We start from the raw sequence: 26,319 nt of genomic DNA, 5'->3' as shown, positions 1-26,319 counted from the left end.
AGTAGCTGGGACCACAGGCGCCCGCCACAACGCCCGGCTATTTTTTGGTTGCAGCCGTCATTGTTGTTTGGCGGGTCCGGCTGGGGATTCGAACCTGCCACCTTAGGTGTACGTGGCTGGCGCCTCAGCCGGTTGAGCCACAGGCGCCGAGCCTAAAGGTTTTTAATACCATGAAAATATTTATCATATGGAAGTAAAAAGAGCAGGTGACCGCATTATACAAATGCAATGACTTACAACCTTAAAATAAGTATGAGTGGAAAAGCTATCTGTGTAAAGTACGTACGAGTAGAAAAGCTTGGTAATATAACTTAAAAAAATCTTACATTACTATCGTTTAGTGAAGAGAGCTGGGGCATACTTTTCTGAATTTTTCACATTTCTATAGTAGTGTGTTTATAACCAGAAAAAGTGAACCTTATTTTAAAAAGAAACTTTCCCATATGAAAAGAAAGCCCCACACCCATCTCTTCACCCATTTGCTCACACACTAAACTCAAGTTTACTGTGAGCACATATGAGTTCCGGGATGGTGAGAAACCCAGACACCAAGGCACAAAAGGATTAGTTGAAGGAGCGAGGAGTATTGGCCTGGAGAGGTAAAAGGGGTCCCCCAGCGGCCCCAGGGCTGCCCTCTAAGCAGAGGGCACTCTGGTTTTCTAAAGGAGAGTGGAGTTAGCAAAACCCTTTAGTTCAGTGTAGAAGGAAACCTCCTGGCGCCTGGAGCTGCACAAGAGGTGGACACAAGTGTCTGGACACTCACTCAATTTTTGATAGAGGATTCAGATGCGAGCCAGGTGACCTAAGTCGGGAACGCAGTGGCAGGTTCCACATGCTGGCAGGGAGGCTGCCCCGGGGAGCTCCCAGGAACCTCTCCCACTGTCTCTGCGATGCCTGCCACGGCCACTAGCTACTGTTGGGGCTGGAAGGCCTGGAAAAGGGGGATGCACTGGGAACTGCCAGGAGCTTCTGTGCTCAGCTTTGGGACAAAGTCTGACACTTCTACCCTTTTTTTTTTTTTTTTTTGTAGAGAGTCTCGCTCTGTCTCCTAGGCTGGAGTGCAATGAAGTCATCATAGCTCACTGCAACCTCAAACTCTTGGACTCCTGGGCTCAAGCCATCCTCCTGCCTCAGCCTCCCGAGTAGCTGGGACTGCAGGGGCCAGACACAACGCCTGGCTAGTTTTCCTATTGTTATCAGATTTCTTTCTTTCTTTCTTTCTTTCTTTCTTTTTTTTAGACAGACCCTCACTATGTGGCCCTTGGTAGAGTGCCGTGCATCTCAGTTCACAGCTCACTGGGGTCTTGTTCTTACTCAGGCTGGTCTTCAATTCCTGGCCTCAAGAGATCCTCTTGCCTCAGGACTACAGGTGTGAGCCACCACACCTGGCCTCAGGGACACCTTCAGGTCAGCACTCGCTTTCCATCTGTTTCCCTTTGGCTTCCCCTCCCTAGTGGCTCCTCTGGTGCCACTGCAGTCTGCTCCTAGAACTGGGGCACAGCTGGCTGCTCATCCTGGGAGCTCAGTGTTTGCATCAAGGCTTTCTGTGGGGGCGTCCAGGGCTGAGGGGCAGAGATGCAAGCCCCGAGGTGTGGGGAATCTGTCAGAGGAGAATCTCCAGAGTCACCTCTGAAGGTGGAGGGAAGGCGGCAGGGTCTCCCCGCTGATGTGGAGTGCTATGGTGATGAGAGTGATGAAATCAAGGGGCACAAACGCTCAGGGAGACAAAAACCTATGTGAACGCTTGTAGGAACAAGGTCCACAGTCCCAAATGACTAGTGCACGGTGGGCACTGACAGAACGAATGGTGACCAGTTGGAATCAACCAACATGGCAGCCTGGGGGCATATCTGCTGACTGGTATCCCCAGGCCACATGAAAGCATCCTCTGAGTCTGAAATGTTGCACTGCTTTCCCCATGATGCTGGGAGTAGGGGCTCCTGAGCTCCATTGCGTCTCCTAAGATCTGTGAACTTGACTGGTCTGTTTTCTTTACAGCCTCATTACTTGGAGCATGCTCCTTGGACCAGCTGCCTCAGAGCTCCCTGGGAGCCCATTAGAAATGCAGCCGGTCTGGCCCCAGCCCACACCTGCTGACTCTGGACCTGCACTTGTACAAGGTCCCCAGGTGGCATGCAGCAGGCAGGGCATGCTGATGAGGGGAGGAGGCAGAACTGGCCTGCCGGAGAAGAAGGCTGCTACCCAAGGGCAGGGACGGCCGATCATCACATCCTCCTCTCGGGCAAACTCCCAAGCACTCCTGCAGAATCCATCACCCAGAAGTGGTTCCTCCTATGGCCAGCGGAGCTGCCTGGGCAGAACACTGACTGGCCTCTCCCACTGCCCCCACTTGGCAGCCTTCACAAGAAAAGGAAGCAAAACTCATCATCTCCTGCCCCTGTTCCCGCCCCCCCCCCCCCCCGCCCCAAGGTATGTTCTTTAATTTTGCTTAGTGTTGTTTCTCAAAGTTTTTTTTTTTTATTGTGGTCATATATACATTAAATTTACCATCTCAACCATTTTTACATAGCATTTGGTGCATTCACATTGCTGTGTAACTAACCACCACCACCATCCATCTCCAGAATCCCCTCCTCAAACAAATCCTACTTTTGCCTTTATTCCTTTACTCCTGAACTTTACTCTTGCTTTCTCCCATACAGGTAACTGGTGGGCTAACAGTTAAGCATATACACCTTTGAGCTATTCTTTGACCCCTGACACCTGAGGCCTCAGGCCCCTGGGGAGGGCAACAGTGTGCAAAATGTTCTGAGCTGGTAGAAAGTCGGAGAAGGAGCTGCCATCACCTGAGTGCCTACTACATGCCGGGCACTCAGAACACATGAATTGATGTAATTATTCACTTTACTTATTATTTCATTATTTAATGATCACCTGGAGTGCTAAGGAGAATTAAACTAACTTTTTCACACCTGCTCTAAGGATATAAAGCCTACAATAATTCATGATCTCCAGGCCTTTGTATTCAGAGTTGGAAATCAGCTGTGGGGTTCTGAGCTAGTGATCGGTCTTCGTGTGGCTGGGGGCACCCTGGCAGACCTTGGTCCCTACTCGCCACCCGCCATCATGCTCACCCTTTCACTCCACTCCGTGAGGAACCAGCTCTTGGCACAGGGGCCCATGTCGCAGTTCTCAATGTCGTTCGGCCGGAGCTTCATGTTGCACTCCTCGTCATCCACCACGTCCCCGATGTTGCTCACACACTTCACGTCGCGCGTTCTCTGTCCCACTCCACAGGGCACCGAGCACTGAAATACAGGACACTTCAGCTCTGACAAAGACTGGCCAGTATGGCGCTCTTATCCCCTTATCCTTGGTTACCTGCTCCCCCCGCAGATGACCATGGTGAGGCTCCCCTGGGTGGCCAAGTCCCCTGCAATGCATGTAACTACCTGGGAGAGGAACTGAGCCCTGTCACCACCTCATTCTCTTAGACCTTCTTTGACCTCCCGGCAAGACAAAGGGAATGTCAGCCCAAGCCACTCACAGAGTCAAGGCAGTTACTATGGGGACGCTTTCACAGCATTTGGCCTGTGTTATTCCTCTGGGCCTCAGATTTTTTTGCCTACAAAGTAGGAGGGTGAGATTGGGAGGAGCTGGCCCCAGCAGCTGTTGTCAACCTTCACTACACCATGACACAGGAAACAGGCCTCCCACAGGCTCGCCCATTAAGGGGGCTGTGGGGGACACACACTAGCCCGGACACTTATTGTACGATTGGTACATTCTATGGCTTGCAAGGGTGGCCCTGAGGAATCCCCGGAATGTGTTGTATCCTGGGGAACTCAGGGATATCCCATCTTGGGTCTTGGTGGGAGGGGTAGGGGGTCTCAGATACGGAGTTCCAAGCGGGCTGCGCCTGTATACCGAGGTCCAGTCGGTCCGGATCTGCCACTCGCTGCAGATCTTGAGCTGGCAGGTGCTGGTGGTCTCGGGCTTCTCCAGGTGCTGGCAGCGGTAGGGCTGCACCGTGAGGCTGCGGTTGGCGTACACCTGGCGGCACAGGACCTGGCGGTGCTGCATGCCCAGGCCACAGGTCTTGCTGCACTCGGACCACTCCCCAATGTCCCAGCTGGCTCAGAAAGGAGAGAGAGAGGGTGAGAGACCAGCTCCAGTCAACAGAAAGGGAGTGCCAGCCCCAGCCACTCAGAGTCAAGACAATTATTATGGGGACCCTTTCATAAGAGCAATGCCTAAAAGGCCTGAGGGTCATCTGTCTCTCTGTTTACCAGTGACGAGGGCCCAGATTCTACAAAACCTTATGGAAAACTGAGAGGTAGAAACAATTATTCTCTGGTTAAAAAAAAGAAAAAGCTCCAAAGAACCCATTTAGGAACTAACTTAGGAATCTATACTGGCGTTCTTTGTTTTTCATTATCTATTCCATATCAATTTCACACACTCTCTTCTGTCATTAGTTAAATGAGGCGTCAGCTCATGCTTAGCTGGATGAGAATTTTTTTTTTTTTTGAATCAAGGTCTTACTGTCTCTCTGGTTAACATGCAATGGCATCATCATAGCTCAGGGCAACCTCAAACTCCTGGGCTCCAGGGTCCACCCCCTGGGACTACATGTGTGGCAAAACATTTCAGCTAAGTTTTCTATTTGGAATAGAGACAGGGTCTCATTCTTGCTCAAGCTGGTCTCCAACTCCTGGCCCCAAATGATCCTCCTCTGCCTCCCAAGGTGCTAGGATTATAGGCATGAGCCATCATGCCTACTTGAGAATGATATTTTTATTACTCTGAGAATTAGGTTTTGACCCTATTAGGGCCCTTTCTCCCTGTTCTTCCAGATGTTTCCTTTTTATCAAAACCTTTCCATGACACTGCCTGACCTCTCGGGGCCTGTGTCTCTGTGATTCCATTCTCCTCTCTCTGTACACAGCTCATCTACAACCTGACTCACTGGATTCTCATTCTTTGCTTTCCCATTCATTTTCTTACCAGTCTAAAACCTAATTGCTCCAATTTTCCAAAGGGTCAGCTTCCCAGGACAGTGCTGACTTGCTAAAGGCTATCACCTCCTGAGCTCACAGGTGTGGTTGCTAAACAGATCATATTTCCTGCATGGGCCAAGTCTTTTTTTTTTTTTTTTGGACAGAACCTCACTTTTTCACCCCTTGGTTAGTGCCCGGGGCACAAAGGTTTACAGCAACCTTCAACTCCTGGGCTTAAGCAAGTCTCCTGCCTCAGCCTCCCAAGTAGCTGGGACCACAGGCGCCTGCCACAACGCCGGGCTATTTTTTGGTTGCAGTTGTTATTGCTGTTTGGCGGGACCAGGCTGGATTTGAACCTGCCACCTTAGGTGTACGTGGCTGGCACCTTAGCCGCTTGAGCCACAGGCGCCGAGCCTGTGGGCCAAGTCTTGTATTTCTAAATCCTATTTGAACTGATTTTAAAATCGCACTATATTTGCTGCGAAGGTCCTATGCATAAGCAACCATGAATGACTCCATGACAGGTGATCTAGACAGAGAGGCCATCTTACAAGGCAGGGCAAGGGAAGATGTTGCAGGGCTCCTCTTCGGGGCTGGGCTTCATGCTGGAGTCACAGTAGCTCTCAGGCACTTCTTCGTGAGTGTTTCTGTGCACACAGCGGAAAATAGGGTACTGTGCTCCTGCAAAGACAGGACAGTGTCTGGAGGACAGTCGCACACTCTGGAAAGCTCGGCTTGGATGGACTGCGCACAGATTCGGGTACTGACGCAGAGAGGAGACAGAAACAGCAGGGACAACCCACACACACTCCTTCATTCAGGTTCACACACACCGCCTCACTCTGCTGGGCGCCGTGGGTGTGCAGAGACGACTGGTCACCTATTTCTGGATGCGGTTTGAATGTGTTCAAAGACAGATCAAAACAATCTTCATAATAGTTGAAGATAAAAAGAGATAACCCGGCAGGGAAGTGATTATAAAATGAACACAAATAGCAAGTTTTCCAGGTTCTCTGGAGCCATCAAGGAGCGTTCTAGAGGGCCCTGCCTCATCTTCTTCATCTCCCGGAGAAAGGGTGGGGCGTGGGTGGGTGTGTGCACAGATGTTTTGAGGGGAGGGGGCTGTCTAGGTCGCTAAACTGGAATGAAAGTGCCTGACAAACTGGCCTGCTATGCCCAGTATGGTTAAGAGATGGGTAGTTTGAAGGAGAGAAATAACAAGACTCGAGAAAGAGCGGAAGAGCAGATGCACCCCACACCCCACACCCCAAAAGCATTGTACTGCTCCTCTAACACAGCACTGAACCAATGGTGTTCAGTGGTCTGAGTACTTGCTGGCGGAACTTTTCAAGGACACGGCTAGTTCTTGCTCATCTCTGTAGCCCCAGCACCTAGCTGAGCAGCAGGTGCCTGGTAAGACTCTGTTCAATAAATATTTACCAGAGGTCGAATAGCTGTTTTTATTACTTTGCTAAAACCTGCTTAACTGTCTCAGCTTTTTAAATTTTAAATGAATAACCTACTTTAATTGATTTAATAAAGATATATCTATTTTGGATAAAAAGCCAGAGTTTGTTAAGCGGAATTTCTAGCTCTGAATTGAAACACTCCCACAAAAAAACACAATCAATCTGATGCTGCCTTCCATGTTCTTCTGCCACCTGGTGGTAGTATGAGGTATTACCCATGTATACTTAGGAAGTGGGAAACATGACCCACTGAACGTGCCCTCTGAGCAATCATCTGAAGATGCTTCTCCACAAATGACTCTCTTCCCCACAGCCCAGGCCAGTGAGCAATCCCTGCTGGGAAGAACACTGTAATTTATTCTATCATTCTGTCTTACCTCTGTTGCTAATTGGCCAGGCATTTATATTTTCTGAACCGCAGTCTTGTTAAACAATTAATATATGTCTCAATGTTTCATCAGCTGTTGAAAATGCTGCAATGATTCTTCAAGCTGATGTTGTACCACGCAACAGAGCAGAGGGCAGTAAGAAACTTAACAGTTTATAAGACACTTTTGAGTCTGAAACGATCAACTGTTTAAGTTACACTGGCAGTAAACATGTACAGTGTAGCTACAACATGAGACCGTTGTTTAAAGTAATGTTCTAGTTAAGCACAATTATCGGCCCAGTGAAAAGCAGTGCTAACTATAAAATTAATGGGAAGCAAAAACTTTTGTGGAATTAAATTTTGTTTAGCGACATCTCTCCTTCCATTAAATAGAAGAGATTTTAGGTTAAATTCAACAACTATTGAGCACCTTGAGCTGAGTTATAAAGATGAGTAAGACATAGGTCCTAGGATGCAGCTATTACAGAAGTAAGTAAAAATCTTATTTGTCCTGTTCTTTTCCTCCCAGACTGTGTGGATTTAACTTCTCCACTTACAGGTTTGCGGATCTAAAAGAAAAACTACCCCAACCACTTGGCATTGAAATAAGGAGAAAATGGAATGCTTTTTAGCTTAAAGGATACAGGCTACCATAGGGATAGGATGCTCTGTGCCTTGGGAAGATGGGTCCTGCTAGGGGTTGTCTGGCTATGGCCTCTGCTTGCCTTCCCTCACCATGTTATTGATTTTAAGTACGTTATCCATGGTGCAGCTCTATGGAAATGAACTCAGAGGTTTTCTGTCTTTCTGATGGTGAGAAACTCCTAGATCTACAATTCCTGACTCCAGCGACTGCAATGGTTTCTTTGGGTCATTTTTAATATCTGCAGAAAGAGAGACTGTCACTCAAAATGGCACCTGACTGCCTCCTAATGTTCAGGATTGTGATTTAATCATTGTTCTAATTGCTAGCAAGCAGAAGCCGGGCGGTGGGGTCAGGTGCTGGCTGGGTCAGGCAGCAGGAAAAACCCCGGGGTCAGCTTAGCTGGCTTGTACGTGGGTGTGTTGATCTAAATGGACCTATGTTGTGATGCAGGAGGGACTGCGCCACAGGTAGTTAGCAGAACATAAATGAGGCAAGTCAGTCCATTCAGGGCTAGTGTCAAGGTCAGTGAGACATTATGGAGAGACAGACAAAACAAAGAGCAAGGAAAAGTTTAGTAACTCTGGACTTGGAGCTCCAGGAGTCAAGTGAACCAAGACAGAGTTTTGACAGAAGTCTGGTTGATGATGCGTCAGGTCTGGGCCTGGCTCCAGGATGCTACCCTGAGGTGGTGTCATCATGATGCTGAAAGCATTTACAAAAAGGGAAATTTGAACATTAGAACTGTGTGGACCGGAGGAGAGTCTGGAAGGTGGTTTGGGTGACAGCACAAGGAGTGTGGACTGTGCTGAATGCCAGTGCTGGCAGGCTCGCCATTTCTTGGTCATGCCACACTTGTCATTGCTGCTGATGGCTGTGGGGTGAGCTCCATGTCTAGGTACCAACATTGCCTCACTGGTTCTGCTTGTCTGGTGCCAACCTCAGTGGGAGCAAAGGAGAGGTGCCCAGGGGCTGCTGCCATTGTCACATGGAAGAAAAGGGGAGATGGGATTCCCAGATAAGGGAAGGAGTGGGGACCAAGACATCCCTGGTCTTGTTTTATTTCCAAGGTACCTTCTGGGGCCTCAGAACCGGTTCTGTTTACTATGGTAAAGAAGAGCTACATGTGTCCTCTCAGACATTTTGAGTGGCAGATGCCCAGTGTGTGTGTGTGTGTGTGTGTGCGCGCACGTGCGCACATGTGCATGCACACATGGGTGTGTACAGGCTAAATATCTGAAATGGACACTGTGCACCCAAAACCTCACACTGTGCGTGTGTCCACACTGCACAGGAGAAGCGCAATCTTAGAAGATTAAACAAAATCGTACGGAAATCTAGAGAAAAAGATGATTGAGTTTTGCACTTGATTTTAGCCAAAAGGCTGAGAAGTGATTGATGGTTGAGTTTTGAATATATAAATCCATGTTCTCATGCTATGTCGACAGAATATGGATAAAGGGAATAGTCATGTAAATCTAGGATGTAATAAAGACATAAAAACTACCATTACAGCTTCTCTAAAAGCTCATACATTTCACATTTGAAATGAGGTGATGATATATTTATTCATTCAAGAAACACAGGGGTGCCTACTGTGTGCTTCCCTGATGCCGGGCGCAGAGGCTTCCAAGTGGATACTCTTGGAGACATCCAAGCCAAGCAGGATTGGGATCAAGAAATGGGTCCCAAATTGCTGTGAGTTCCCAAGGATGAAGTGCCTATTTGCTCCCTGCAGAATCAGAAAAGGATTCCTCTGGGATCTTGAAGTGTGGGCAGGAAAAGAGGGAGAATTTTTACCTCAGTGTGGATCCCACAGACAGGGTGGGCTGGGGGCAACATAACCAGAGCCTTTGGATATGGGGTCTCTGCATCAGAGACCTGTGCAGTAAACATTGGATGAGGATGTGGTGTCCATCCAGTGAACTGTGTGGGCAGCTGCCACATGCTTCTGTCCTTATCTCATGCCCACAGTGTAGGACCTATGGACTCTGGACATGGTAGAAAAGAATTTTCTAGACATGCCACCCTTGAGAAACCACACAAGGACAGTTTTCATTCTTTTTTATGACTTTTCCTGTTTTCACCTACTTCTGAGGGTATATGGTTCCTTGAACGGGCATCACCCCGCTACCTGATGGCAGACGAGTGCAGTAATAACATACTTTGCTCTTGGGTTCCGACATCAGTTATATCCCATCCTGCTTAGCCCTATAATGTCACGGACAGATTCTCACTAAAATGATTTTGGCCTTAATGCAGAATCGTTTCTAGTTTTCTGCCTCTGTCAAGACATGTTTTATGGGCATTTAATTTTTCCTCGGAAAGCTTATAAAAGAAGTTGGTCCAATCAATCTGTAGTCCACATTCTTTGCACATGTGTTAAGTTTGAGCACAATAAAATCTGCACAATAAAACCTCTGTAAATCAACTCCACAGTTACCAAGTCATTATGGCATTTGAGGAAGTTCCAGGCAGGAAGAGCTCCAGCCTCCAAGAAGAACCAAAGACCTAAATTCTCTTCTGAAATGCATTGAGCCAATGCTCTTCTGAAAAAGATAAAAGCTTTAGAAGCTGTTGAGAGACATTTTTCTGTGTGCTAGTTTTGTCAAAGTTTCCAAACATTGTCCTCTTAGGGATCTTGAAGAAAAAAAAAACCCAAATGCCAAATACCCCAAACCAATGCTCGGGGGTATCCCCTAGTTTCCCAGTTTGCAGAGACACCTGGTGGGTACAGCCCTCTGTTTCTATAGTATCCTCCCCCCACAGCAGCTTTTCAGGGGCTCAAACAGGACTTCATTTTAACAGGAGGCTGTTACCATACCTAGGAAGGAAATTATAACTACACAGTTCATAGATGTATCCTTGCAATGAGGACACAAGTCACCTTGAAACAGAAGCAGCATCAGGTGGTGCCTGTGACTCAAGGAGTAGGGCGCCGGCCCCATAGACTGGAGGTGGTGGGTTCAAACCCAGCCCCAGCCAAACAAACAAACAAACAAACAAACCTGCCAAAAAAAAAAAAAAAAAAAAAGCAGTAGCATAAATTTCCAACCTAGGTGCTGAATATCGGAGAAGGGGTTTCTGGAAACCACATTCAACATCTATCTTAATTTTAGAGTCTTCAAGGAAACAGGACCTGGGCTCACTGCACAGACCTGATGGGATCCCTTTACACACAGCCACGCTTTGTTTTGGGCCCATCTAAACCTTGCTTTATTTAAGTTTCACCTAAACCCTGCCTTTCTCCCAAAGCCTGCAACTCTCTTTTATTTGGAGAGATACCCAATGCTTCCTCTAGTGTGTGGTCTCCCTTGTTGCAAGGAGTCAATAAACCTTTGTTGGGCTACAAGTTTGTCGCTGGCGGTCCTGGCTGATTGGTTAGGATAATGGATGAAAACCAGGGTTAAGATTTTAAGGGAAGCACACAGAAGGGAATTCTGAGTGTTAGGGAGTACAAAGGTGAGCTAACTAACACTTCAAGTCTCCAAAGTATGTTTTTTCCTGAAATCCTTAGATTTGAGAATAAGTTTCAACAGCTATTTGTGTCAAGTCTTCCACAAACTTGACTTGTACATCAGCTTTTAGATCTTAAAGTGTGTGAATGTATTCAGTGGTGATTAATGAACGTGTGTGCAGGAAGGGGTTAATTCAGCAGACTTGTGTTGCTCAAACCCTGCACATTCCAAAGAAAGGCCTGTCTCCAGGTCTGGACTTTGACTAGCTCCTCTTAAGTGTTTGGAATGGAGTGCCTGATAGGAGTGTTTTTCTATGGCTGAGGTCTTTGGGCCATGTTGCATTTGTTTGAAAGATAGTTCATGCTAACAATGTGGTTTATGGTGAATGGCTGTTTTTGTACGTGTGAGGTTCTGCGCCATGTCATATCCGTTTGCTATCTAGGTGGTAGAGGTTGAGTGTGGGAGCTGCACCCCTACCTGCCTGACCCTCCATAATAACCCTGGACTTGAGTGAGCACCTCTGGCGGGCAGTCCTTGGCACGTGTTGTCACACATCATTGTTGGGAGAATTAAGTTCATCCCTGTGTGACTCTACTGGGAAACTGGTGCCTAAGTTTCTTCTGGACATTGCCCATAGCCTTTTCCCTTTGCTAAGTCTAATCTATATCCTTTTATTATAATAAATGGTGACCACAAGCACATTATCTGCCAGAGGATAATCCAGCCTAAGGGTGGTCTTGGGGAATCCCAGCTCACTTTGTCACATGAACAAGCATCTCAGAGACAAGGACAGCATGGAGGTGGAGGTTGGCCAGGTCCCCTGGGCCCACCCCACATTCCTTGCTTGGGGTTTTGTGGGGACCCTCTGTCCCACCCAGGCTCACCTTTCCCACAGGTCGTCGAACAGTCTGTTGTCCCCAGCTGCTTCCAGTTGTAATCCCGGCTCCTCCGTGGGGGCTGGGGTGCTGGCGGCACCAAGTTATCTGGTCGATGGGAAGAAAATCTGTCTGGATGCCTGACTGGGAAGGTCTGCGCTGATTCCGAAGTGAATATTTCCGGTGTCTCCCCTCGTAAGCTTTCCTTCTCCTCGTTCCTCTCTTTCTCTTCTCTCTCCTCCTGGCCCCTGCCTTCTGTTCCCAGCTGGCCGTTGAAGGGTTCCCCTAGGAGAGGCAAGTGCATACACACAGAAGCAAGATGACGTCCCACAGTGAGTTGTAAAGGGGAATCGCGTCAACATTAGAATTATGTAGCATGAGAGCATGGGTTTAAAATAAGCAGACACTAATATCCCCAATTTCCAGAACACTACTAAATAATCAACTGAAAAGGACGAACATTCCAGAAGGAAAAGTAGGCAGAGACAGTTCACATAAAAAGAAATACAGCCAGATGTCATACAAAAAGGCTCCGCTTCCCCCATTACAGAACCACATATGAAATGAAGAGCAGCAGCTCTGTGTACCTAACAACACAGATTAAAGTTTTAAATCCCTACGCCCCTGTTGGAGGTGCAGGAAAACACACTTTCATTGCTGTGGATGACCCTGAAAATAGATGCAAATTTTGGGGGGGCAATTTGACACCATCTAACCCTACTGTAAAGGCATATGCACTTCGATTGGGATTCAGCTCCTAGGACATTTGTCACACAAACATTCTGATTCTTTTGCATAAAGCTGTATGTACAAGTATGCTGTTAAAGCATTACTTGAAATAGCAAAATGGTACAACAGACGTACATGTTCACCAATGGCTCTGGTTAAAATACATGGTGCCACAACTACGAAATGCAGTGCTGTGTGCATTTTTAAAAGAATGCAGCAAATAGATGTTCTGACAAAGCGATGTGACTCCGAACACTGGTTGGTGAAAGAAAAAAGCATCACAAACACACACACAGGTGTGGCCGTCACTTTTTGAGATATTACTTTGTGTTTGATTTTCTATCTTTGTTCCTTCTCCTCTAGTCCACAAGGGTAGCCAGGTCCTTAGATGTTCTTGTGTTGTTTATTGAAGGGCAGAAATAAAAAACTATGTGCAGTCAACAGAGGACAAGAGGAGGCCCTCAGTAAAGTGGGTATCCATAAGGGGCCAGCCCAGAGAAGGAGGCAGGGAAGAGAGAGAGAGAGAAAGAGAGATTTTCAAGGTGGAGGAGAGGTAGGAGTCTCAGGTCTTTGGTCTCCTGAGCCCATCAAAGAGTTTGGGATCTTTACTCATATCTGGAGTGTGTGTGTGGAGCCCGTGAAAGAATTTTCCTCCAGCTTTAAAGAAGATTAAATTTAAGATGACTAAGGTAAAATGATATAGAACACGTTTTATATACTTTAGGCTGCAGGTAAGATTCAAATTGGCTGCAAACACATTTGTACATATATATAGAAAAGGGCTACGTAGAATCACACCAAATTACTAAGACAGATTCCCTCTAGGAAGGGGATGGCTTGGGGACTGCTGCTTTTTTACTGGGCTCCATGAAAGCTGAGACCTGTTAGGCTTGTTAGCAACCATCATCATTCTATTTAATTTCAAATAGTCTGTGTAAATTGTCCCTATAAATCTACAGCAACAGATCCCAGAAATCCCAATATTTGGCCATCTAAACTTACTTTCTCAGACTGTGTATTGCTCCTGGAAATGAAATAAAAATTCTTTGTTGGGCTGAGTGTGTGGACTTGGACACATACCATCCCATGTGCTGGGCGCACATCAGGCTGTTTGCTCCAGGCAGCCTGGTAGTCCTCCCCAGACTGTACAATAAATCAGGTAATCTGGTTATTTGATCCAAAGCCCAGAGGAGGATGGACAGGCTGGGTCTGGCATCTGTCCCCTTACTTCTTAGGACAGGCATCAGACCAAGCAGTATCTGGACAACATAACAAGCACAGGGTCTCACACAGCCTGGGCTGAGGTTCCTTATTCTTAATCGGAGGCAAAGAATAGTGAGTACATCCCGCTGTTGTGAGAATTCAAAGAGTTAATCTATGTAAAGTTACAGGCACAGTGTCTGGCACACAGCAAGGACTCAGGGCATGTGAGCTGTTATTACCATCAACATTTCCGCAGGCCTTCCTGTTCTAAAGAAGAAATAGACAGCTTGCATTTGGGTGGTAGGTGTTGTCATCACCTGGTAGAAAAATATCTGCAGAGCCAGAGAGAGGCTCCATGCCCAGTGCTGACCTAGTGAAAGCTGCTGGCTCTGTCTATGAGCAGAGCTGACATCATAGGTTGCTAAGTGTGAACTCATTATTTTCTTACAGATCAAAGTATTATTAACAGAAGCAAAAGGGGACCAATGGAAAAGGCATAGAGTAGATAATGGTCACCCAAAGATGTCCACGTCCTAATCTCTGGAACCTATGACTATGTCACCTTTTAGAGTAAAACGGATTTTGCAGATGTGATTTAATTGAGGGTTTTGAGGTGGAGACATTATCCTGGACCATCTGGGTGGCCCAATGTAATCTCGAGACTCCTTATAAAGGAAAAGGAGAGGAGGATGAGAGGTAAAGGAGGAGGCAGCCAGCGTCAGAGAGAGAGAGAGTTGAAGGTGGCTTTGCAGGTGGAGGAAGGGGCCAGGAACCAAGGGACGCAGGTGGCCCTTAGAAGCTGGAAAAGGCAAGGAGATGCATTCTTCCCCAGAGCCTCCAGAGAGGGTGTGGCCCGGCTGACACCTTGATTTTGGCCCCGCAAAACCCATTTTAGACTTCTACCTTCCAGAACTATAATATACTATATCTGGGTTGTTTTAGTCTGAGGTAATTTGCTCAGTAGGAGAAGAAAACTAATATAAAGCATTTCAATATGCTGAACTAGGAAGGCAGACCCAGGATGTTCACTTCATCTCTGGATCAAGTGAGTGAAAGTCTTCTCAGCGAAGGCTCACATGGCGAACCATTGCTCTCACACCAAGGCCACCGACTTTGAAACATGTGTCTGTAAGTTTTCTCTGTGTTGACTGAGAGGCAGAGGGTAGAGACACAAGAAGAAGAGAGAGGGCTTTAAAAGCAAATGACTGGAATGTTTGGGAGCAGAAGGGGGGGTTTTACCTGGTCTCCTGTGAGGCGGCACCTGTGGGCTGATGGCGTTTGTCCCCATGATGACGTACTCGTAGTGGACTCCTGGGTTAGGCTGCTGGTGTATCATCTGACGACACAAAAGTCAGGGTTACTGCCCTCGGCACACATGAGCACCCCTTTCCTGCTGGCTAGGGTGTCAACGGCATAAGTAGCACTATTGATAAACGATGGGGTTGATTCACATGAATGAACCTGACAGATGGAGCCAAGTTATTTCCAGATGGCTATCTGTCATTTGCTTTTGAAAAATGAAGAACTTGGTCTTTGAGAAAATCCGAAGAAAACTAAGAGTCATAGTTTTATAAATTCCAAATAAGAAGAAGGCGCGATGGTGGCAGGATCTTTCTGTTGGTTCCCAGCCATCCTACACCGAGGCTTAGATTTCACTCAGCGCTCACAATAGACGCAGCCATCTACCTGCAGGAGAACCTGCTGAACACTAGGTGGCGAGACAGCGTCATGCAAACAAGGACTCCTCTTTGGCAGAGCCACTCTGGGGTCCTTCAGCAAGGTGCTGCCAAGTCCTCACCTGGCCCAGGTGACGCTGGCTCAAGGTCTGCCCAGCCCTCCGGGTCCCACTCCCTCCCCACCAGAACCACAAAGAGATGGAGACAGAAAAACAGGTTGTAAGTCTTCCTGGGTCATGTTTTCCCAGGAACTGGGGACAAAAAAAGGCCAGTAACAGGAGGCTGCGTGGGGCTGTGGAAGTGAGCAGCTGAACATTGTCTGGGATGAAACCAGAACAGCATGAGCGTGGCCCAGCAGAATAAGTCCCCCCCTTACAGCTTCAGGGCACAAAGTCCTTCCTGCCCTTGGTTTCCCGGGTGGGAAGCAGGATGGTGAGCTAAACAGAGCAGTAAGACAAGGATTTCCAGGGCCAACAGGAGATGGGCAGGGCGACATGGTTATGTTTTGATATTTTGTCTCTATTTCTTTATAAAGCGGCTCTCCTGTTGACCAGCGGAGTAACCTGGAGCAAATCCCTGAAGCCTGTAGGTTTTGATTTCCTCATCGGAAGGAGGAGGAGGTTAGGCTCACTGCTGATCTCTCAGGTCTTTTCCTTCTTTCTTGTTTTTCAATTTTAGAGACAGAGTCTCACTATGTTGCCCTGGGTAGAGTGCCGTGGCATCACAGCTCACAGCAACCTCCAACTCTTGGGTTTAAGCGATTCTCTTGCCTCAGTCTCCCAAGTAGCTGGGACTACAGGCGCCCGCCATCAATGCCGGGCTATTTTTTTGTTACTGTTGTCATAGTTGTTGAGCTGTTGAACCCACCAGCTCTGGTGCATGTGGTCAGCACCCTGCCTACTGAGCATGGGTCCTGAGCCACTCTCTCAGCTCTTTTCTTGCTACTGGCATCTCTGAGTCACCTGTGCATGGGTGGGTCCTGTATCTCTTCTCCCATTTATGCCACAGTCTCTTATCCACTCCCTACCTGTGAAATGGGTCTCCTGCAGGCAGACACATAGGACAACCACTGGACTCCTTACTCCCAGAAACAAGGACCAAATTGTCAGTGCTATGGCAATGTGGTGGTGAGCATAACCCCCCCAAGGGACACAGCTGTCATTGTTATGTGGCTTCAGGTTCCTCCTGTCTACCCCTAATCCCCTCACTTCCTTTTTTACACCATTGGCCACCTGGTCTGAGGCTGGAATCCCTCCCTCCCTGTCCTGCCGCCACTCTGTGAGCATTCTGCCAGTGCAAACCTTGTCCCGTTTATGAAATTATTATTGGCTCCTGTTCCCAGACCACCCATCGTAGGCCTTTAGCAACCTGGGTTTTCACCTTGATGACATTTGAAATTTACCCAGAGTCACCCAACCAGTTGGACAGTCTAAACAAAAAATTCCCAAATTAACTACCACAAGGCTTCCTCTGTAATTTTGAGTCCATTAGGTCCAGGAGGAAAGGATGTAGAACTTTATAGGTAGGAAGTAATGACAATGCAATAATAATATTTCTAAAACTCTGACACAGCAAATGCCATGTTGGCCAGCAAGGTTGTGGGGACAGTAAAAAAAGGTATGTTTATGGGTGAGCTCGTTCTTTTTATCCTAATGTTATTTAAAGTTTTTATTTATTTATTTTTTTACGAAGACACTTGGCTCTCATGAAGCTTTTATTTCTTGTTACTTTTTATTTCCTAACCTTTTAAATAAGCTTGGCTCCTAGCAGTTTCCTCTAAAGGTAAGCACCATTTTTAAATCTTGGGGAATTTACTGTTTTTGTTTCATGTAAATTATAGTTCTGTCTTCTGAGAAGCAGGGAACTTCTAGCAAACTTCTATATTGTTACCATGGCTTTACTGTTCCATCTGGAGTCCCCCGGGAGCTCCGCTTTCTTTGTTTGCTTGGGTTTGGAGAGCACTGGGGGCTGGGAACAGTCCTGTCTTGCTTTGGGCATTTGCTTTCTTTTGTCATAAAAAATAAACTTGCCAAATTATCATTATGAGGAAAGAGCCCAGACGAGACCCAATGCTCATGAAATATAGGATATGTTTGCGTCTGATTTGGTTCAACAAGTACAACTGGTTTTACTGGGTCAGTAAACTCTGAGAGTCATAAGCATCTGTCAGAGTGTAATGTTTCCATGAGCTACATACCTTCGGAGGTAAATGGCAAAGGTGGGTGCCAAGTACTTAAGGGGTACCTCAAACATGCTCCACTCAAAGGATTTATTGGGCACTGGCAAAGATTTGTTTGCTTATTTGTTCTAAGTGTGTTATTAGAAGCAGCAAGATAGAAAGTTCAGAAACACCCAAACTCACATAGACATCCAAGATCTCATTGGTGGGACCCTCGGCCAAAAAGGACTCTCCAGCAGTGCTCGAAATCTCATTTGGACGCTTGTAGGTGAACATCGTCCCTCCACCCTCGTACTTTCCAGGACGATCAATTGCCCAGTTCCCATTGATGATTGAGCGGCCAGAACGACTTCGCAAGGCTGTTGAGAAAAATGGGACAGTTCCTTGGGTAAGCCCAGGTGTGCACTCCCCCGTCACTGGTTGCTTCCATTCCTCAAGGATTTTGTTGGGGTCCACCATGTGCCAGGCCCTGACCTAGGCCCTGGGGCACCACTGGGCGTCCAGATCATACCTGTTTGGGCCTGATCACTTCTTCAGCCCACTCTAATTCCTTCTACTACTTGGCTTATTATAGAAATAAAGAGTGGGGGGAGGTAGTTTGGAGAAAGGATGTGGAAAATGGGGGGGAGGAGAAAGTTAGAGGAGGAAGATAAAAAGGGGGGAAGGGAAATTAATTTATATTATATACCATTATCTAAGTGAGAGGTTGCACATTGGCAGTCCATGAGCTGATTTTGGCCCTTAGATGGGTTTAGTTTGGCTTTCGTAGTGTTTTTTTTAAAAATAATTGAGCCCAAATTTAAGAATTAAAAGATTTCATGTAAAAAATTTAGAGTTCTAGCTTTTCTTATAAACCAGGAAGACATGTTAACATTGGCTCCACATCCCCTTATAGCAACAATCAACTGGAGCTAGGAGAACTACCTTTTTGAGATGGGGCTTACATGCTCTGATTTGCCCCAATGCCCACCACTCCCTATTGCTCCCCAACAATGAAGCTAAGTCTCAGTTTATTCTCCATTTATTTATGAACATGAACGACATATCTCATTTATCACTCTTACATCATTGTTTTTCTCACAGAATAAAATTTTTCTCATAATGCTTACTTATATGTCTGCCAAAAGTGGCAAAGCTAAACCTAGACCAGGAGGGTCACATGACCTTCTCCTCTATCTGGTCAACTTCATTCATCCATATCTGTTACCTTCCTGACTCCTGTCAGCCTTTGAGACTGTGGGCTGCGGCAGATACTCTCACAAGTATGGTCAAATTTAATCCTCACAGTATCACTGAGCAGATGTTCTGATCCCCACTTTTCAGAGAGTGGCTCAGAAATGTGAGGGAACTTGAGAACTTGTCACTTCAAGTCCATGAGTGACAGACCTGAGATTGGAGTCCACTCTCAGAAGGGAGATAAGAAAGGAGAGGAGGGGCCAGGAACAAGGCTTTAGAGCTAATGGGAGAGGCCAAGGGCTTATCTGAGACCAGAATTTCTTCAGCTACGTTTGGCACCCGGGGGCCCACAAGCCAACAGCAGACTGAGTTTAGAGAAGGTCCTGTTTTAAGTGCCATGTACAAAATGTCCCTGTGATGGCCACTGGTTCTTTGTACCTTCACTTTACAGAATTCCTAAATTTAACTTTTTATGGTTTATTATGAAAAAATTTATAAATAAACAAAAGTAGTGAAAACTGTATAATAACCCCCCATGGACCCAGCACCCTACCTCAACAGTTGTCAACTCCTGGCTTACTCACTTTCACTCTGCAAATCCCAGATCCTCATTTATCCTTAAATTTCACTGAAACATAAAGACTCTTTTTTGTAAACCCATTTTCATTAGTGTTTTTAAAACAACAGGTCTTCCCAGATGCCAGGCCTGCAGAGTCAGGAGCTGTGCAAAGAGGCAGAGAGTCTCCAAGTTTGAGATGGCCTCCTCCTGCCATGGCTCTCGGGAGAGCACATCTGTGGAACTTTGATTACTGAGTTACAAAATCAATTCAGCATATTGAGTGGCAAAGAAAGGTCAAGGGTGGAGACTGAGGAAGAACAAGTTTGGGGCCATTCTGGGGTCATCAAAAACTATACTTCTTGAGAGAGGTCCATACCGTGCCTCCATTTCCTCACTTCCCATTAAGGAAACTTACATTCATGTCACTAAGATGCCTGTGTTGCTAAATCCAATCCAATAGGTGTCTTCCAGTGTCTTCCTTCCTGGTACCAGCTGCCTAGGCACCTCTCGGCACTATTCCACCCTATCGGAAACACCCTCCCACTTGCTCCTGGGACGCCATGCTCAGCCTGCTTCCTCCTGCTTTCTGGCTGTTCATCTCTGTTTTCTTTTCTGTCTCATCTTTCCCTATTTAGACATTAAATGTAAGAGTTCCTTAAGGATTAAGAGTAGAATTGCTTTGGGCGCTGTATGTCTGTCATGAGCAATTTAGTCTATGCCTATGACTTCAATTACTATAGGCCAATACTTCCAAGTTTCCAGCACAAACTTTGCTTCTGGCTCTAGACTTTTACATCTAATTGCCCAGTTGCCAATTTTTCTTGGCTGTCTTGTCCAAAGCTGAACCCATTCCTGGCTGCTTCCAGTGTTTTTCTATCTTAGTGAATGACACCACCATCCATCCAACCACAGGCCCAGGAGTCATCCAGGACACCTCCTCACTTCCATACCCCTATCAATCCACCATCAAATTTTACTTAACCTCCATGTTTCTTGAACCTGCTTCTCTTCATGTCCACTGCTATAATGAAGGGCCAAGCTACCATGAGATCTCATCTGCACTCATTCAAAAACCTTCTAATTGGTCTTCCTGTTTCTCTTTATTTCAGCTAGAACAATATTTTCAGAATGCAGATTAGATCACCACCTGTGGCTTAAAATCCACTGATGGCCTTCTATTGCTCTAAGCACCCCAATCATCAGTGACCCTGGCCTCATCATGTGTCACCCTTCCGGTCCCCTGGACTTCTTTTAGCTCAGTGGTCCTCAGCCTGCCTAATGCCACGGCCCTTTAATACAGTTGAGAACCACTGTTTTAGCTCATAATGCACCACATTTCCTCCGTGGCTCTATTCCTTTTTCCAGAAATCCTGTTCATTCTTTTTTTTTTTTTTTTGAGATAATGTCTCATTTTGTTACCTGGTCATGAGGGCAGTGGCATGATCATAGCTCATAGCAACCTCAAATTCCTGGGCTCAAAGGATCTTCCTGCCTCAGCCTCCTGAGTAGCTGGGACTACTGGCAGGTACCACCACATCTGGCTAATTTTTCTATTTTTTTTGTAGAGATTGGGTTTTGCTATGTTGCTCAGACTGGTCTCAAACTCCTAGCATCAAGGGATCCTTTTGCCTTGGCCTTCTGAGGATTACAGGTCTGAGCCACCATGCCCAGCCCCAAATCCTATTCATTCTTTTGATGTCCGCTTCCCCAGGGCACTCCTGGCCAGCCTGTCTCTTCCCTGCTATGCTCTGAGAAAAGCAAGAGCCTTTCCGTTAAGGCATTTAACTCAGTTATTAATACACCTATCGAGAGAATTACCCAATTAACGTTTGTCTCCTAGTACACTGCGAGTCCAAAAGGGCACCCAAAAGGGGTGTTTTCTCTGTTATAGCTGGAGGGCCCAGCATGGCTCTCACTATGGAGCAGGAACTTAATATGTACATAATAGATAAAGGCAGACAGCTCAAAAGGAAGACAGGCAAAGAATGGTAAACAAGCAATTTACAGAAAACCAAGCACAAATATTCTGTAAGAAAATGAAAAGATGCTCTGCCTCACTTATAATTTAAGAAATGCAAATCAAAACCACAATGAGGTAATTTTGACCCACACGAATGGTAAGCATTTAAGAAAACTTAATATTGCCAGCCTTGCCAGGCAATGAGCGCGTAAGGACCCATAATGTTAGGAGTGCGAACTGACTCAATCCTATTGGAGGATAATTTAAACTTTAAATGTCCAGACATCCTGACCCAAGAATTCTACTTCTAGGAGCTTACTTGAGGGATGTACTTTTGTAAGCACACAGAAGTGTTTGCAACAAGGATATTTTCTGTAGATTTTTTTTAACAGCGTAAAAACCAAAACCACCCAGATGTCCATTAGGAGAAGATTGCCACACAATGGAACACCAAGTGGACTTGGAATGACAGAGGTCCATAGATGTGTGTGTCAGGAAAGAATTCCACGATACATTTTTGAATGAAGCAAAAATCCCAAACAGTGTCTGGCAGGATCCTATTTTGTATACTTTTTAATAAAAGCACATATGAGGCCTGACAGTTAAGTTCACGAACTCATCCCAGAAAAAGTGCTACATACCATGTAGCATCTCCATGGTCACCTGTGAAGCGCTCCCCTTGGGAAGCTGTGTGCGGATGCCAGTGCCTAGTCCACCCTTCAAAGCAAATTTGGAACTCTTTTTCTGGAATGATCATCAGAACTGTCCTCATACGCGGTCTGACAATTAAGTTCGCAGACTTGCCACCATGTGCTTACATTGACAGCACTGTGTAAACAACCCGGTAAGGTTCCATAACCTTGGCATATCAGTGTCTCACAGCTGCGATCATGTGCATACGTGGCTGCATCTTGCTGAGAGGTGTTCACTGTTGATTTTGTTTTTGTGGGTTATACGCTGATAGCTCTGACGGTCATTACAGAAAAAGAGTTCCTAAATTGCTTGAAAGGATGGACTCAGTGCTGGCATCAGTGAACAGCTTCCCAAGGGGAGTACTTCAAAGGTGACCACAGTGATATTCAGCAATGAGGTGTGTAGCACTCACCTAGGAACTTTTCCTAGGATGAGTTCATGAGTTTAATTGTCAGACCTTGTATATAAAATATTTAGACAAGGACAATCGGAAAACTATTAACATTTGGGAACAGGAACTGAGGTTTACATTGGGACAGGAGTTGAGAAGGGAGTCATACATTTTCCATTTTCCATCTTTTTACAACTATATAAAAGTTGTTTTGCTCTGTGCTTGTATAACCTTCTTTGAAGCTTAAGCATTTTTAATTACTAGAAAGGGCACAGTGCTAGCAGAAATACTCCGGAAGGGTATAGTTATTTTCCCTTATTTTATAACTTCTCCTTAAAATCCCATTCACAGCATCAAAAAGCTCAGAACTGAGGCATGTTCTGGCTAAGATTTTATTGCTTTTAATGGCAATACTGTAGGAGAGGTTATTATCTGGAAACCAAAAGTCTATTAAAGAACCATTTGAAATACTACATAGGTGGAAAGGCCTTCCTAGAAAAATTGGGACCCTGAACCTTTTTATCATTTATTGCTATTACTTACATACCCCTCTAAAGATTTAGATGAATATTCAACTATACAATAGTGAAGAATTTTTAAAAAACCATATCACATGTGGTCCTGATTCCATATGTCCATGGGTTGGCTTCTGAATCAGCTCCAAAACTAGCCCCCACCTGGTCCTGCAGATTGAAAGCAGCTGTATCCACAATTTATGTGCCTATAAGCAGGTCCAGGGCTAGCAATGGTGTCCAAAACCACCTCGCAAAAAGGCGCAGGTGGCTACGGCTTTTGCTAGAGGGTGTTTGCTGAAGGTCAAGCTTCCATAAGGTTTGTTAGAAGGGCACCCTCATAGCTACGTCAGTAGGAGGAAAAGGTCACCGTCATTTGACGTTTGGGTTTTATTTCAGTTTTAGTTGTCAGTGCTGGGCATCTATGCTGTTTGTTTTGTCACACTGGCTAGAGTGTTGTAGCATCCGCCTAGCTCACAGCAATCTCAAACTTCTGGGCTCAAGCAATCCTCCTGCCTTCCTGCCTCAGTCTCCCGCGTAGCTAGGACTAGACGCGCCCACCACAATGCCTGGCTGCTTTTCTGTTTCTAGTAGAAATGGGGTTTCACTGTTGCTCAGACTGGTCTTGAACTTTTGAGCTCAAATGATCTTACTGCCTCAGGCTAGGATTACAGGTCTGAGCCACTGCGCCCAGCAGGCATATGTTTTTGGTCTAAACCTATTAGTACCAACAGTGCCTTTCTCCAAGATTCATGTAAGAATAGAGTATACATGAAAGCTCTGATTCTCAAACACTTCATTTCACAATCTTAAATAGTCACTGTTGATTGTGACCAAAACACTTGTTCCCTAAATCAAAGAAAGAAGATGTCTTCCTTATAGCAAAGAGATCATTATCACCTGGATGTGTGTTTCTTCTTTGAACAATGAAGACTAAATTCTTCCAGGCAACAACACGGAAAGCTTCTTAATGTTTCAGCAGCTCTCAGAAGCCACTGGGGAAGTAGCACAGCGAATTCAAGGTCAAAGTGGTCGACAGCACTGGCCTCCTGTGCGACACCAGCTGAGAGTCTGAAGCCTGGTTTCTGTGACTGAGATTTTCAGTCTTGTCTACGAGCTTCCACTGAAGCCCACACGTGGGCACGAACCCAAGGGAGGCTAAGAATGTACCAGCGAAGCTGGATACCTTGAAAATGGAACGTAACTAATCACTTTATACTTTAGAGTCTTGGAGAGGTCCCTGAAGTCTATATTTTCACTAACCTTCAACTGAAATTCAGCATTTCTCTTTATTGTGAATGCATGTCCCAAACCATAACAGTGTGCAGTACTGTGACTTTGTCACCAACAGAAATCATATGTAAGAGATATATTCATATGACATTGAAGATGACACCAATATTTTGAAATATCATTTTAAACACTCACCACTACTTGAAACTATAATATTAGACCCTCCAGAAGATCTCCTAATTTAATGTTAAAGAAGCAAATTACAAATTCCTTTCAAAAGATATTTTGATATTTGTATTTCAATATATAGTAGGACCTCCATAGCTGACCACCTCCTACATTGACCGCCTCAAGCTGACCTAATTTTCAGAGACCAGACATGCACCACATGTACGTATCAGTACAGCAGGCCTTGTTCCTCATGTTGACCACCTCTGTATGTCGACCAGTTTGTTACAGTCCCTGGGGTGGTCAGTTTACAGAGGTTTCACTGCAAATTGTTTCTTTTATACTCTTACAGATTGTATTTAATGAGTTTAAAATCATTGTTCTGAGAAGTTGTCCACAGACTAACAAGGAGTCTTGCTTATATCTGGATATTCCTGTGGAAGAATTCTAATCTCCAAAATGGTCCTCCTTTCCATCCCACCAAAATGGTGAACACATGTGGTGTTTCTTCTTAGGTAGACCAGGTATAGCTCGATACAACATCCAAATTATGGTTCTTGTTAGACAAATATACGGCCGCATCTCATGGTAATTTTTCAGTCTGATTCACTTTGTCATTTCGAGTTTGGACAGAAGAGAATGTGTGTGATTTTCTGACACGTGACGTCACACATTTGGACTGAAAATCAGAGTGTATCGGAGAAAGAAGGTTGGCTTTCTCTTTGGTACATAATCACAGGGTGTAGGGGATTTAAATACAGGGAAATGCCAAGGCTTTGTTCTTATTTCATGGCTAAATTATAGGTAAGAATGGTTAATTCTCATCCTTCAAAATATTAGAACGTTTGATTTATTCAGACTCCAAATTTCCTTTGAAAACTTTACAACTTTAAAAGCAAGTTTGTGTGTTTTGAAGCCTTAAATAACGTTTATAAAATAGCTCCCATCTATTGTTCATGTAAGAAAACAAACTGGGCAAAACTGTGTTGGGGGTGCTGCAAAGGTAGGCACAGCCCCCAGCTCTGGGAGCCCCAAGTCTGCGGGAGCCCAGACAACGGGAACAGGGAGGCTGCTAAGATTTCCATGGGATGCCGAGGATTGTGGCATTTGAGCAGGGATCTGCAGGGTGAAGAGTGGTTCGCCAGACAGAGGACAGGGAACACTGGGGCACTGGGGACAGAGAACGGCATGAATAAAGGCAGACGCAGGGAGGGCGTTACCTTGGAGGGATGAAGAAGGGGAGTTGTGGGGTGCTGGGGCTGGTGGAGCCTGAGAGCTCCTGGTGATAAAGTCAGGTGGGAAGCCCTCAGGCAGACTGGAAGGGCTTGACTGCGGGCACTCGGGAGCCATGGCATGTTTTTAATCAGGATAGTGTTAGTGGAGACCTGGTTTCAGGAGCAACACTGGCTGCAGAACAGGAAGACAGCTAGCACGTGAAGTCCAAAGTTCCTTTGCACCACAAACAGTTCCCCAGTACCTACCATGCCTCTCCCACCCACAGGCAGCACCAGCTTGGCACCTGTGGCCGTCTCAGGCTGTGCTTTCCTCTTTAGGCTGAACTGTCCACTTGCCACAGTAGGAAGGGCTATGTCTGTCCCTCTGCGAGGCTAACTCCACCAGTAGGTCTCATAGCTCAGGTAATCTGGAGAGAAACCTGGTATCTTTCCCATTCCAAATGAGTTGCTTCCTAACCCCCTCCTCTTTAAAAAAAAAATTATTCTCCCATTACTCAGATTTGGCCATTGTCTCTGACTCTTCCCTCTCTTTCTTCCTCCCTAGCCAAGTAATTCAGCAGGCATAGAACCCCCTCCTTTGAGCAGCTATTACATTGGTCTCTCTCCCTTTTCTCTCCAACAAGACACCTCTCATTTCCAAGGTTTTCACAGCAGAAGCCTGACCACGGATCTCCCTGCATGGGACCATAGATGAACCTTCCTGAAATATCTCTTTCCTCTTGTCTCTACCCCCAATTCCTTCCCTAAAGGATAAAATCCATCTTCCTCTGATTCAGTTAATATCTCGTGTGATTTGACCCCACCTGCAATCACTGCACATAGCTCCCCT

General features: G+C 45.9%; 1 protein-coding gene across 2 annotated transcripts in view; it reads right to left on the bottom strand.

The window, feature by feature from the left end:
* THSD4 (thrombospondin type 1 domain containing 4) overlaps positions 1-26,319 on the bottom strand; it is a 590,530-nt gene that overhangs the window by 23,808 nt on the left and 540,403 nt on the right. For both annotated transcript variants that reach the window (XM_012801851.2, XM_012801852.2), the window contains 6 exons: positions 17,747-17,922; positions 14,948-15,044; positions 11,786-12,061; positions 5,513-5,642; positions 3,889-4,093; positions 3,096-3,269 (listed from right to left, as the gene is read on the bottom strand). In XM_012801851.2, coding sequence (XP_012657305.1) covers positions 3,096-3,269; positions 3,889-4,093; positions 5,513-5,642; positions 11,786-12,061; positions 14,948-15,044; positions 17,747-17,922 — 1,058 coding nt within the window. The remainder of the gene's footprint in view (positions 1-3,095; positions 3,270-3,888; positions 4,094-5,512; positions 5,643-11,785; positions 12,062-14,947; positions 15,045-17,746; positions 17,923-26,319) is intronic.

Source organism: Otolemur garnettii, unplaced genomic scaffold (assembly GCF_000181295.1).
Source record: "Otolemur garnettii isolate 467f Iridium unplaced genomic scaffold, OtoGar3 scaffold00011, whole genome shotgun sequence".
Lineage (NCBI taxonomy): Eukaryota > Metazoa > Chordata > Mammalia > Primates > Galagidae > Otolemur > Otolemur garnettii.
The sequence above is the reverse complement of the archived record's forward strand: the minus strand, read 5'-3'. Positions and strand labels throughout refer to the sequence as shown.